We start from the raw sequence: 13,936 nt of genomic DNA on the forward strand, positions 1-13,936 counted from the left end.
CATATTTCAATTAATCAAGTCTTAACAAATTTGATTGCTTAACATGTTGGAAACATTTAATCATGTAAATATCAATCTCAATTAATATATATAAACATGGAAAAGTTCGGGTCACTACAGTACCTACCCGTTAAATAAATTTCGTCCCGAAATTTTAAGCTGTTGAAGGTGTTGACGAATCTTCTGGAAATAGATGCGGGTATTTCTTCTTCATCTGATCTTCACGCTCCCAGGTGAACTCGGATCCTCTACGAGCATTCCATCGAACCTTAACAATTGGTATCTTGTTTTGCTTAAGTCTTTTAACCTCACGATCCATTATTTCGACGGGTTCTTCGATGAATTGAAGTTTTTCGTTGATTTGGATTTCATCTAACGGAATAGTGAGATCTTCTTTAGCAAAACATTTCTTTAAATTCGAGACGTGGAAAGTGTTATGTACAGCCGCGAGTTGTTGAGGTAACTCTAGTCGGTAAGCTACTGGTCCGACACGATCAATAATCTTGAATGGTCCAATATACCTTGGATTTAATTTCCCTCGTTTACCAAATCGAACAACGCCTTTCCAAGGTGCAACTTTAAGCATGACCATCTCTCCAATTTCAAATTCTATATCTTTTCTTTTAATGTCAGCGTAGCTCTTTTGTCGACTTTGGGCGGTTTTCAACCGTTGTTGAATTTGGATGATCTTCTCGGTAGTTTCTTGTATAATCTCCGGACCCGTAATCTGTCTATCCCCCACTTCACTCCAACAAATCGGAGACCTGCACTTTCTACCATAAAGTGCTTCAAACGGCGCCATCTCAATGCTTGAATGGTAGCTGTTGTTATAGGAAAATTCTGCTAACGGTAGATGTCGATCCCAACTGTTTCCGAAATCAATAACACATGCTCGTAGCATATCTTCAAGCGTTTGTATCGTCCTTTCGCTCTGTCCATCAGTTTGTGGATGATAGGCAGTACTCATGTCTAGACGAGTTCCTAATGCTTGCTGTAATGTCTGCCAGAATCTTGAAATAAATCTGCCATCCCTATCAGAGATAATAGAGATTGGTATTCCATGTCTGGAGATGACTTCCTTCAAATACAGTCGTGCTAACTTCTCCATCTTGTCATCTTCTCTTATTGGCAGGAAGTGTGCTAATTTGGTGAGACGATCAACTATTACCCAAATAGTATCAAAAACACTTGCAGTCCTTGGCAATTTAGTGATGAAATCCATGGTAATGTTTTCCCATTTCCATTCTGGGATTTCGGGTTGTTGAAGTAGACCTGATGGTTTTTGATGCTCAGCTTTGACCTTAGAACACGTCAAACATTCTCCTACGTATTTAGCAACATCGGCTTTCATACCCGGCCACCAAAAATGTTTCTTGAGATCCTTGTACATCTTCCCCGTTCCAGGATGTATTGAGTATCTGATTTTATGAGCTTCTCTAAGTACCATTTCTCTCATATCTCCAAATTTTGGCACCCAAATCCTTTCAGCCCTATACCGGGTTCCGTCTTCCCGAATATTAAGATGCTTCTCCGATCCTTTGGGTATTTCATCCTTTAAATTTCCCTCTTTTAAAACTCCTTGTTGCGCCTCCTTTATTTGAGTAGTAAGGTTATTATGAATCATTATATTCATAGATTTTACTCGAATGGGTTCTCTGTCCTTCCTGCTCAAGGCATCGGCTACCACATTTGCCTTCCCCGGGTGGTAAAGAATCTCAAAGTCGTAATCATTCAACAATTCAATCCACCTACGCTGCCTCATATTCAGTTGTTTTTGATTAAATATGTGTTGAAGACTTTTGTGGTCGGTATATATAATACTTTTGACCCTATATAAGTAGTGCCTCCAAGTCTTTAATGCAAAAACAACCGCGCCTAATTCTAAATCATGCGTCGTATAATTTTGTTCATGAATCTTCAATTGTCTAGACGCATAAGCAATCACCTTCGTTCGTTGCATTAATACACAACCGAGACCTTGCTTTGATGCGTCACAATAAATCACAAAATCATCATTCCCTTCAGGCAATGACAATATAGGTGCCGTAGTTAGCTTTTTCTTCAATAACTGAAACGCTTTCTCTTGTTCATCCTTCCATTCAAATTTCTTCCCTTTATGCGTTAATGCAGTCAAGGGTTTTGCTATTCTGGAAAAGTCTTGGATGAACCTTCTGTAGTAACCAGCTAGTCCTAAAAACTGGCATATGTGTTTCTGAGTTTTCGGGGTTTCCCACTTTTCAACAGTTTCTATCTTTGCCGGATCCACCTTAATACCTTCTTTGTTCACTATGTGACCGAGGAATTGAACTTCTTCCAACCAAAATGCACACTTTGAAAACTTAGCGTACAATTCTTCCTTCCTTAATACTTCTAACACCTTTCTCAAATGTTCACCGTGTTCTTGGTCATTCTTTGAGTAAATAAGTATGTCATCAATGAAAACAATGACAAACTTGTCAAGGTATGGTCTACACACTCGGTTCATAAGGTCCATGAACACAGCTGGTGCATTAGTTAAACCAAACGGCATGACCATAAACTCGTAATGACCGTACCGTGTTCTGAAAGCAGTCTTTGAAATATCATCTTCTTTCACCCGCATTTGATGATACCCGGAACGTAAGTCAATCTTTGAATAAACAGACGAGCCTTGTAGTTGATCAAATAAGTCGTCGATTCTCGGTAGTGGGTAGCGGTTCTTGATGGTAAGTTTGTTCAACTCTCTGTAGTCGATACACAACCTGAATGTACCATCTTTCTTCTTGACCAACAAAACAGGAGCTCCCCACGGTGATGTGCTTGGTTGAATGAAACCACGCTCTAAAAGTTCTTGTAATTGGCTTTGCAGTTCTTTCATCTCGCTGAGTGCGAGTCTGTAAGGAGCACGAGCTATTGGTGCAGCTCCTGGTACAAGATCTATTTGAAATTCAACGGATCGATGTGGGGGTAATCCCGGTAATTCTTTCGGAAATACATCGGGAAATTCTTTTGCAATGGGAACATCATTGATGCTCTTTTCTTTAGTTTGTACTTTCTCGACGTGTGCTAGAACAGCATAGAAACCTTTTCTTATTAGTTTTTGTGCCTTCAAATTACTAATAAGATGTAGCTTCGTGTTGCCCTTTTCTCCGTACACCATTAAGGGTTTTCCTTTTTCTCGTATAATGTGAATTGCATTTTTGTAACAAACGATCTCTGCTTTCACCTCTTTCAACCAGTCCATACCGATTATCACATCAAAACTCCCTAACTCTACTGGTATCAAATCAATCTTAAATGTTTCGCTAACCAGTTTAATTTCTCGATTCCGACATATATTATCGGCTGAAATTAATTTACCATTTGCTAATTCGAGTAAAAATTTACTATCCAAAGGCGTCAATGGACAACTTAATTTAGCACAAAAATCTCTACTCATATAGCTTCTATCCGCACCCGAATCAAATAAAACGTAAGCAGATTTATTGTCAATAAGAAACGTACCCGTAACAAGCTCCGGGTCTTCCTGTGCCTCTGCCGCATTAATATTGAAAACTCTTCCGCGGCCTTGTCCATTCGTGTTCTCCTGGTTCGGGCAATTTCTAATAATGTGGCCCGGTTTTCCACATTTATAACAAACTACATTGGCATAACTTGCTCCGACACTACTTGCTCCGCCATTACTCGTTCCGACACCATTTGTTCCTTTCGTTCTATTAACCCCTGGTCCATAGACCTCACACTTCGCCGCGCTATGACCATTTCTTTTACACTTGTTGCAAAATTTGGTGCAGAACCCCGAGTGATTCTTTTCACACCTTTGGCATAGCTGCTTCTGACTGTTGTTGTTGTTGAGGTTATTATTGTTATTAGGATGATTGTTGTAGTTGCTGTTGTTGTTGTTGTTGTTGTTGTTGTTGTTGTTGTTGGGTCGTTTGTTGTAGTTGCGATTGATGTTGCGATTGTTGGGATAATTGTTGCGATTATTGTTGTAATTGCTGTTGTTATTGTATTGGTGATTCTTATCACCGTTTTCCTCCCACTTTATTTTGACTTGCTTCACATTGGCCTCTTCAGCAGTCTGTTCTTTAATTCTTTCTTCAATCTGGTTCACTAGTTTGTGAGCCATTCTACATGCCTGTTGTATGGAGGCGGGTTCGTGTGAACTTATATCTTCTTGGATTCTTTCTGGTAATCCTTTCACAAACGCGTCGATCTTCTCTTCCTCATCTTCGAACGCTCCCGGACACAATAGGCACAATTCTGTGAATCGTCTTTCGTACGTGGTAATATCAAATCCTTGGGTTCGTAACCCTCTAAGTTCTGTCTTGAGCTTATTGACCTCGGTTCTGGGACGGTACTTCTCGTTCATCAAGTGCTTGAATGCTGACCACGGTAGTGCGTACGCATCATCTTGTCCCACTTGCTCTAGATAGGTATTCCACCATGTTAACGCAGAACCTGTGAAGGTATGCGTAGCGTACTTCACTTTGTCCTCTTCAGTACACTTACTTATGGCAAACACCGATTCGACCTTCTCGGTCCACCGTTTCAATCTGATCGGTCCTTCGGTTCCATCAAATTCCAAAGGTTTGCAGGCAGTGAATTCTTTGTAGGTGCATCCTACACGATTTCCTGTACTGCCAGATCCAAGGTTATTGTTGGTATGTAGCGCAGCCTGTACCGCGGCTATGTTTGAAGCTAGAAAAGTACGGAATTCCTCTTCATTCATATTCACGGTGTGTCGAGTAGTCGGTGCCATTTCCTTCAAAATAGTTAAATGGAACAAGTTAATCATACAGAATATTAAGAGTAGTTAATAGTATTTCGTAGCATAATATGAACTCATTTATAAAAGCTTTTTCTTCATATTAGCGTTTTATAAGTTTAAATTCGGGTAGTACCTACCCGTTAAGTTCATACTTAGTAGCTAATATACAATTCAACTACTACAATTCTATATGAAAAACTGATTATAATAATATTTCGCGTTCAAACTTTTACACAATATTTTACAAACTTACAATACCGCTTATTTTACATATAGCATGAAATATAGCACACAATAAATTTGATACAAGATGGTTGTGAAGATAATTCTAGCTAGTACACAAGTCGTTCAGCAAAGGCAATAAAGACACGTAATTCATACGTCCAGAAACAAGTCATGCATTCTGGTTTTACTAGGATTACTTCCCATCCTTGGTCTTGTGCAACATAACCGTTATGGCCGTTGATAAGACAGCGTGTTGTAACGTCGTCAAAGGGACGAGGGTTACGTAATGTCCAACAGTCCCGTAATAATCTAAAAACCTCATTTCTTACCCCAATTACCGACTCCGTCACTTGTGGAAACGTTTTGTTTAATAGTTGTAGCCCGATGTTCTTGTTCTCACTTTGGTGAGAAGCGAACATTACTAATCCGTAAGCATAACATGCTTCTTTATGTTGCATGTTAGCCGCTTTTTCTAAATCACGAAGTTCAATATTCGGATATATTGAGTCAAAATAATTTCTTAACCCGTTGCGTAAAATAGCATTTGGGTTCCCCGCAATATATGCGTCAAAGTAAACACATCGTAACTTATGGGTTTCCCAATGTGATATCCCCCATCTTTCAAACGAAAGTCTCTTATAAACCAAGACATTCTTGGAACGTTCTTCGAATGTCTTACAAACTGATCTCGCCTTAAATAGTTGTGCCGAGGAATTCTGACCGACTCTAGACAAGATTTCATCAATCATGTCTCTGGGTAGGTCTCTTAAAATATTGGGTTGTCTATCCATTTTGTGTTTTTATACTGTAAAATAGACAAGAGTTAGATTCATAAAAAAAATACTTATTAATACAAGCAATTTTTACATATATCATAAAGCATAAGCACACTATATTACATATATTACACCACACGAATACAACTATCTTATTCCGACTCGCTTGTTTCTTCTTCTTCGGTTTTGGTTCTTTTTGCCAAGTTTCTAGGGATATATGATGTTCCCCTAATACGAGCCGTAATTTTCCACATTGGTTTAGAAAAACCTGGTGGTTTAGAGGTTCCCGGGTCATTGTTACAACTTAAGGACTTCGGGGGTTGACGATACATATAAATTTCATCGGGGTTGGAATTAGATTTCTCTATTTTTATGCCCTTTCCCTTATTATTTTCTTTTGCCTTTTTAAATTCAGTTGGGGTAATTTCTATAACATCATCGGAATTCTCGTCGGAATCCGATTCATCGGAGAATTGGTAATCCTCCCAATATTTTGCTTCCTTGGCGGAAACACCATTGACCATAATTAACCTTGGTCGGTTGGTTGAGGATTTTCTTTTACTTAACCGTTTTATTATTTCCCCCACCGGTTCTATTTCTTCATCCGGTTCCGATTCTTCTTCCGGTTCCGATTCTTCTTCCGGTTCCGACTCTTCTTCCGGTTCCTCTTCGGGAACTTGTGAATCAGTCCACGAATCATTCCAATTTACATTTGACTCTTCATTATTATTAGGTGAGTCAATGGGACTTGTTCTAGAGGTAGACATCTATCACATAATATCAAACGCGTTAAGAGATTAATATATCACATAATATTCACATGTTAAAAATATATAGTTTCCAACAAAATTTGTTAAGCAATCATTTTTCAAGTAAACACGGTCGAAGTCCAGACTCACTAATGCATCCTAACAAACTCGATAAGACACACTAATGCAAAATTCTGGTTCTCTAAGACCAACGCTCGGATACCAACTGAAATGTCCCGTTCTTATTGATTAAAAACGTTCCATATTAATTGATTTCGTTGCGAGGTTTTGACCTCTATATGAGACGTTTTTCAAAGACTGCATTCATTTTTAAAACAAACCATAACCTTTATTTCATCAATAAAGGTTTAAAAAGCTTTACGTAGATTATCAAATAATGATAATCTAAAATATCCTGTTTACACACGACCATTACATAATGGTTTACAATACAAATATGTTACAACAAAATAAGTTTCTTGAATGCAGTTTTTACACAATATCATACAAGCATGGACTCCAAATCTCGTCCTTATTTAAGTATGCGACAGCGGAAGCTCTTAATAATCACCTGAGAATAAACATGCTTAAAACGTCAACAAAAATGTTGGTGAGTTATAGGTTTAACCTATATATATCAAATCATAATAATAGACCACAAGATTTCATATTTCAATACACATCCCATACATAGAGATAAAAATCATTCATATGGTGAACACCTGGTAACCGACAATAACAAGATGCATATATAAGAATATCCCCATCATTCCGGGACACCCTTCGGATATGATATAAATTTCGAAGTACTAAAGCATCCGGTACTTTGGATGGGGTTTGTTAGGCCCAATAGATCTATCTTTAGGATTCGCGTCAATTAGGGTGTCTGTTCCCTAATTCTTAGATTACCAGACTTAATAAAAAGGGGCATATTCGATTTCGATAATTCAATCATAGAATGTAGTTTCACGTACTTGTGTCTATTTTGTAAATCATTTATAAAACCTGCATGTATTCTCATCCCAAAAATATTAGATTTTAAAAGTGGGACTATAACTCACTTTCACAGATTTTTACTTCGTCGGGAAGTAAGACTTGGCCACTGGTTGATTCACGAACCTATAACAATATATACATATATATCAAAGTATGTTCAAAATATATTTACAACACTTTTAATATATTTTGATGTTTTAAGTTTATTAAGTCAGCTGTCCTCGTTAGTAACCTACAATTAGTTGTCCACAGTTAGATGTACAGAAATAAATCGATAAATATTATCTTGAATCAATCCACGACCCAGTGTATACGTATCTCAGTATTGATCACTACTCAAACTATATATATTTTGGAATCAACCTCAACCCTGTATAGCTAACTCCAACATTCACATATAGAGTGTCTATGGTTGTTCCGAAATATATATAGATGTGTCGACATGATAGGTCGAAACATTGTATACGTGTCTATGGTATCTCAAGATTACATAATATACAATACAAGTTGATTAAGTTTTGGTTGGAATAGATTTGTTACCAATTTTCACGTAGCTAAAATGAGAAAAATTATCCAATCTTGTTTTACCCATAACTCCTTCATTTTAAATCCGTTTTGAGTGAATCAAATTGCTATGGTTTCATATTGAACTCTATTTTATGAATCTAAACAGAAAAAGTATAGGTTTATTGTCAGAAAAATAAGTTACAAGTCATTTTTGTAAAGGTAGTCATTTCAGTCGAAAGAACGACGTCTAGATGACCATTTTAGAAAACATACTTCCACTTTGAGTTTAACCATAATTTTTGGATATAGTTTCATGTTCATAATAAAACTCATTTTCTCAGAATAACAACTTTTAAATCAAAGTTTATCATAGTTTTTAATTAACTAACCCAAAACAGCCCGCGGTGTTACTACGACGGCGTAAATCCGGTTTTACGGTGTTTTTCGTGTTTCCAGGTTTTAAATCATTAAGTTAGCATATCATATAGATATAGAACATGTGTTTAGTTGATTTTAAAAGTCAAGTTAGAAGGATTAACTTTTGTTTGCGAACAAGTTTAGAATTAACTAAACTATGTTCTAGTGATTACAAGTTTAAACCTTCTAATAAGATAGCTTTATATGTATGAATCGAATGATGTTATGAACATCATTACTACCTTAAGTTCCTTGGATAAACCTACTGGAAAAGAGAAAAATGGATCTAGCTTCAATGGATCCTTGGATGGCTCGAAGTTCTTGAAGCAGAATCATGACACGAAAACAAGTTCAAGTAAGATCATCACTTGAAATAAGATTGTTATAGTTATAGAAATTGAACCAAAGTTTGAATATGATTATTACCTTGTATTAGAATGATAACCTACTGTAAGAAACAAAGATTTCTTGAGGTTGGATGATCACCTTACAAGATTGGAAGTGAGCTAGCAAACTTGAAAGTATTCTTGATTTTATGAAACTAGAACTTTTGGAATTTATGAAGAACACTTAGAACTTGAAGATAGAACTTGAGAGAGATCAATTAGATGAAGAAAATTGAAGAATGAAAGTGTTTGTAGGTGTTTTTGGTCGTTGGTGTATGGATTAGATATAAAGGATATGTAATTTTGTTTTCATGTAAATCAGTCATGAATGATTACTCATATTTTTGTAATTTTATGAGATATTTCATGCTAGTTGCCAAATGATGGTTCCCACATGTATTAGGTGACTCACATGGGCTGCTAAGAGCTGATCATTGGAGTGTATATACCAATAGTACATACATCTAAAGGCTGTGTATTGTACGAGTACGAATACGGGTGCATACGAGTAGAATTGTTGATGAAACTGAACGATGATGTAATTGTAAGCATTTTTGTTAAGTAGAAGTATTTTGATAAGTGTATTGAAGTCTTTCAAAAGTGTATAAATACATATTAAAACACTACATGTATATACATTTTAACTGAGTCGTTAAGTCATCGTTAGTCGTTACATGTAAGTGTTGTTTTGAAACCTTTAGGTTAACGATCTTGTTAAATGTTGTTAACCCAATGTTTATAATATCAAATGAGATTTTAAATTATTATATTATCATGATATTATCATGTATGAATATCTCTTAATATGATATATATACATTAAATGTCTTTACAACGATAATCGTTACATATATGTCTCGTTTAAAAATCATTAAGTTAGTAGTCTTGTTTTTACATATGTAGTTCATTGTTAATATACTTAATGATATGTTTACTTATCATAGTATCATGTTAACTATATATATATCCATATATATGTCATCATATAGTTTTTACAAGTTTTAACGTTCGTGAATCACCGGTCAACTTGGGTGGTCAATTGTCTATATGAAACATATTTCAATTAATCAAGTCTTAACAAGTTTGATTGCTTAACATGTTGGAAACATTTAATCATGTAAATATCAATCTCAATTAATATATATAAACATGGAAAAGTTCGGGTCACTACAAGAATGAAGCATAGTAAGCATACAAAGTAGCTCATGAACTGTACTTTTTGAAGCCTTTAAATGCCTTCCACCGGCTGATGCGCACAACCTCGGGCAACTACTTTCATCTACATTTGAAGATTTAACACCATGATCTCATCATTAACGTGATTCAGTAACGCCTTCATATATGTTGACTTCAAGACCCATCTTTTATCCAGCAAAAAAAAAAAAAAAAAAAAAAAAAAAAAAAAAAAAAAATACCCATCTTTTATGGTACTATTGTTGCACCTTTTTATCACCAAATGACAACCAAAACAAAATTAACATATCATATAATTATTAAAAAACACACCAAACAATTTGGAACAATCTTTGTTAGATATTACTCGTATATGGCAAGGCAAACGTTTACAGTGAATAGGAAAACCCGAAAAACAAAAAAAACATAGGAACTATCTCTACTTTTTCCGATAATAAGCATTAGAAATCTATTCCTAATAAATAGCATAAAACTTCAACTAACTAAAAACTGATCCAACGATCCGGATCAAATCTTCGACAACATAGAATTACTTCAACATAATTGACTCTAGCGAGTCACTATATATGTAACGTTAAGCGATAGCATAGTTATCAGTTGAACTGATTGAATACATTCACTTCCGCTTCTTCACTTATTCGAGTATAATCATAGTTATTAGTTGATCTGCAAAAAGAGCATTTCTGATATTAAATATCGTAGGTGTCACGCAAAAAGGTTAAACTTGCAAAAAAAAAAAAAAAAAAAATTAAATAAATAAATAAATTATATATCAAAGATTAAACCTGCTATCGAAAATTTGCATCAGTCCTACAACATCCCCGTTTCGTGCTAGTTCTTTCACTTTTTTCATGAGCAATTCATACTCATTATTAATACTTGATTCCTGAATATTTTGTTCTTCATGCTTACAAGCAATATTATATACTTTCTTTATCTTTTTATAAAACTTGTCTAGCGCCCTTTCCATATGTCTGAAACTCTTTCTAACTTGATCTCGATCTGCTTTAAGTCGCCTCACTTTAGCAATATGTTCCTAGTGGAAGAAAAGTGTAAATGAAACCATCATTAGTAATCTTATTATTATCGAATCAAGGATATAGAATTCATAGTGGTACCAAAAACACCTTCAATGTACGTTGGAGGTTGTAGTTATAAAGCTGAGATGGTATTCTTTTTCCCCGATCACTGTGTTCGAAATAGTAGCGACGATATACTGGTTGTGTTGGTTCAGAGTATATTTCAATTGTTTCGTTGATCTTTTCTATTTCGTGCAAGATTTTGTGTTCGTTTCTTAGATTATTGCTGCCATGTTTGATTCTGTCTACCAGGCTCTTGTTCTTCAAACAAGCAACAATGCGTTAAAAGTTATGTATGAATTGAAGTAACAAAAAAATAAAAAGTGATAAGAGATTTATTAATAATAAATACCACATTGTTTAGCTCCTGTGTTCCATGTATTGGCTTTCCATTCGATTTCATCGACAGAAGTTCGTTTTGGACCTGATGTAAATATTCGAGGTCCGTCCTCTCTTTCTTGAGCCTGTTATGGCAACGTTTCACTTGCATTCCTAAGCGTAACTGAACATATTCATAAAAGGGATTAATCATTCAAGTTTAGATTTTTATTGGGAGCAAATAAGTGAATAACCAAGTTTCGCATTTGTCTATTTAAACATGAAAACAGAGTTGGTCACTGAAAATACTCAAGATGAAAAAGAATCAAAACTTACGGGTGTTTGTTCACCGTTTTCTGTCAAGTTTATGAAACCGGCCATACATGATACTGACGTCGGTAACTTAGGTTTCTCTATTTTCTTTGTAAACTGCTCCATTTTCGGATCGCGATATGATAACAACATTAATTCATAATTTATAAGATCCTCATCATGCTGTAAGCAAAATTCAGCATTCAGGAAGCAAATGTCAGCAAATTTCCCCAGATTTAAACATTAGTATAATATAATATTTCAATATATATATATATATATATATATATATATATATATATATATATATATATATATATATATATATATATATATATATATATATATATTTAAGAAGGCTGGGATCTGAATTTACCTTGAGCTTATCGATTTCTTGAATGATACAAGACATAGAAAGACAAATCAACTGATATAGCTTAGACATATTCCACTCTTTTACATTACAATCTGAATGAACTTGTGTTCCAGTATTTTGTGATCCCATGAGATCACATTCCTTTGGTTCTTCCATTTGACTCTGCGATACCCAGTTTTCTGAAACCATGATATCGTGTTAATTAACTATATACTCGGTATAAGAAACAATGAATAAATTGAAAATGTATGTATTTGAAGCATATTTTTTTCTAATCAAAAATAAAGAATTTATAAATTGAATTAGATCAGTTGTTAACACTTACACCCCAGGGAAAGAAAAGATACATAATGATCATCCTTGATTCATAAGGAAACAATCAGATCAACACGAATATGTTTACCTAGACTCTATTCACTTGTATATTGGATTATTGAGATTGAGACCTAGTTAATTTTCTATTACATGTGAAGTCATCTAGCTAGGTCTACACGCACGGTCGCAGCATAGTTACCTAACTAGCTAACAATCAACAAACCTTTACCTAGACTCTATTCACTTGTATGTTGCGTTATTAAGATTAAGACCTAGTTAACTTTCTATTACGTTCGAAGTCATGTAGCTAGGTTTACGTCGCAGTAAAGTTACATAGACTAGCTAACAATTAACAAACCTAATGACTTAAACTTCTGGCACCATACAGTCACCACTAATTGCGCTAACCGGTTGTTACATACAATTCACTTGTACCTGATTTCTCGCTTGAACTAAATTCGTTTCCTTGGTCGGGATGGACTAACAATTCTTTGTCACTAGTTGTAAATTACTAAACCTAATTGTTGAGCCTTCAAATCAATTTAATCAAGTAAAAGTAACTAATTGAGTCGACAGTGCAAAAGTCATTCTTTCATTCAAGCATTAAATCATGTAATATAAAATTAACCAATACTAAATTAATCCAAACAATACATAAAATATAGTCTAAGTAAACGTATATAAACTAGCCACAAAACAATGAAACAATCACAATCAAATAATTAGATTGAATTGAATCATTATTTATAGCAAAATTATAAAATCAAAAGTATCTATTGAATTGTTGAATAGCAATGAAATATGAATTAAAATCAGACCTCAAATAATGATTAAACGAAGGCTCGATAACCTCCTGCTCGTCGCCCAAATTGACGTCTTCGATTGAATCCTTTATTCAATTATTTGCTTGTGACCTCCACAAACCCAAAAAAAAGGGCAACCCAATCGGCTCTCTAGCCGTAGACCACCACCTTCAAATGTAATGTGAGCCCCTTTTCTTTTTATAACTATAAATAAAAAATACTCGGTAAATAGTATTTACGTTTGTTATCTTTCTTTTCTTCAGCCCCAAGACTTTAGCCCAAGCATAACTTAATGGCCCAAACCCAATTCTTTAAATAGAACTACACCAATATTAGCCCAAGTTACATTATGAACCAGATTTCGTTAGTCAGTTTGCCTTGTACCATCCTAATGGTTCCGAATTTTAGAAAATATATGAAATAAACTTTGTAACTCTTTAAAACACGGACGTCTGGGCTTTTAAATAACTTAATTTCGACTTCGTATGAGTGAGTTATGACTAAAGCGGTGAAAAATCACCAACTTATCCTTCAACTTTGTCATCTTCTTATGAAATTATCTTAAATCAACTACTTAATTAAGTTCATATAATTGACTCAAATATAAACAAAATAGCTCGATATGGCCTTCGAAATAATATATAAAAACAGATCGGCAATATTAGTGAGTCACCTAAAGTGCTTGGAGATGAGCTTGGTGATGTGGAACTTAATATTAATGAAACATCTTTGT

The 13,936-nt window shown here is 34.9% G+C and overlaps 1 protein-coding gene across 1 annotated transcript; it reads right to left on the reverse strand.

Annotated features, from left to right (window-relative positions):
* Nucleotides 1–10,583: 10,583 nt before the first annotated feature.
* LOC139851917 (uncharacterized) lies at nucleotides 10,584–12,191 on the reverse strand. The gene is made up of 6 exons (XM_071841119.1): nucleotides 12,086–12,191; nucleotides 11,734–11,892; nucleotides 11,432–11,581; nucleotides 11,128–11,340; nucleotides 10,786–11,036; nucleotides 10,584–10,666 (listed from the first exon to the last, which is right to left on the reverse strand). Exons 1-6 carry the CDS (start codon nucleotides 12,152–12,154, stop codon nucleotides 10,594–10,596), a joined length of 915 nt encoding a protein of 304 aa, XP_071697220.1. The 5' UTR covers nucleotides 12,155–12,191; the 3' UTR covers nucleotides 10,584–10,593.
* Between the last annotated feature and the right edge of the window lie 1,745 nt (nucleotides 12,192–13,936).

Source organism: Rutidosis leptorrhynchoides, chromosome 6 (assembly GCF_046630445.1).
Source record: "Rutidosis leptorrhynchoides isolate AG116_Rl617_1_P2 chromosome 6, CSIRO_AGI_Rlap_v1, whole genome shotgun sequence".
Classification (NCBI taxonomy): Eukaryota; Viridiplantae; Streptophyta; class Magnoliopsida; order Asterales; family Asteraceae; genus Rutidosis; species Rutidosis leptorrhynchoides.

Bases quoted from the DNA above. Each gene is read 5' to 3' on its own strand.
- LOC139851917 (XM_071841119.1), bottom strand. From the start codon at position 12,154: ATGTCTAAGCTATATCAGTTGATTTGTCTTTCTATGTCTTGTATCATT. The intron at 11,341-11,431 runs GTATTTATTATT...GCTTGTTTGAAG, and splicing joins CACAGGAGCTAAACAATGTG to AACAAGAGCCTGGTAGACAG. The intron at 11,037-11,127 runs GTGTTTTTGGTA...TTCTTCCACTAG, and splicing joins ACCTCCAACGTACATTGAAG to GAACATATTGCTAAAGTGAG.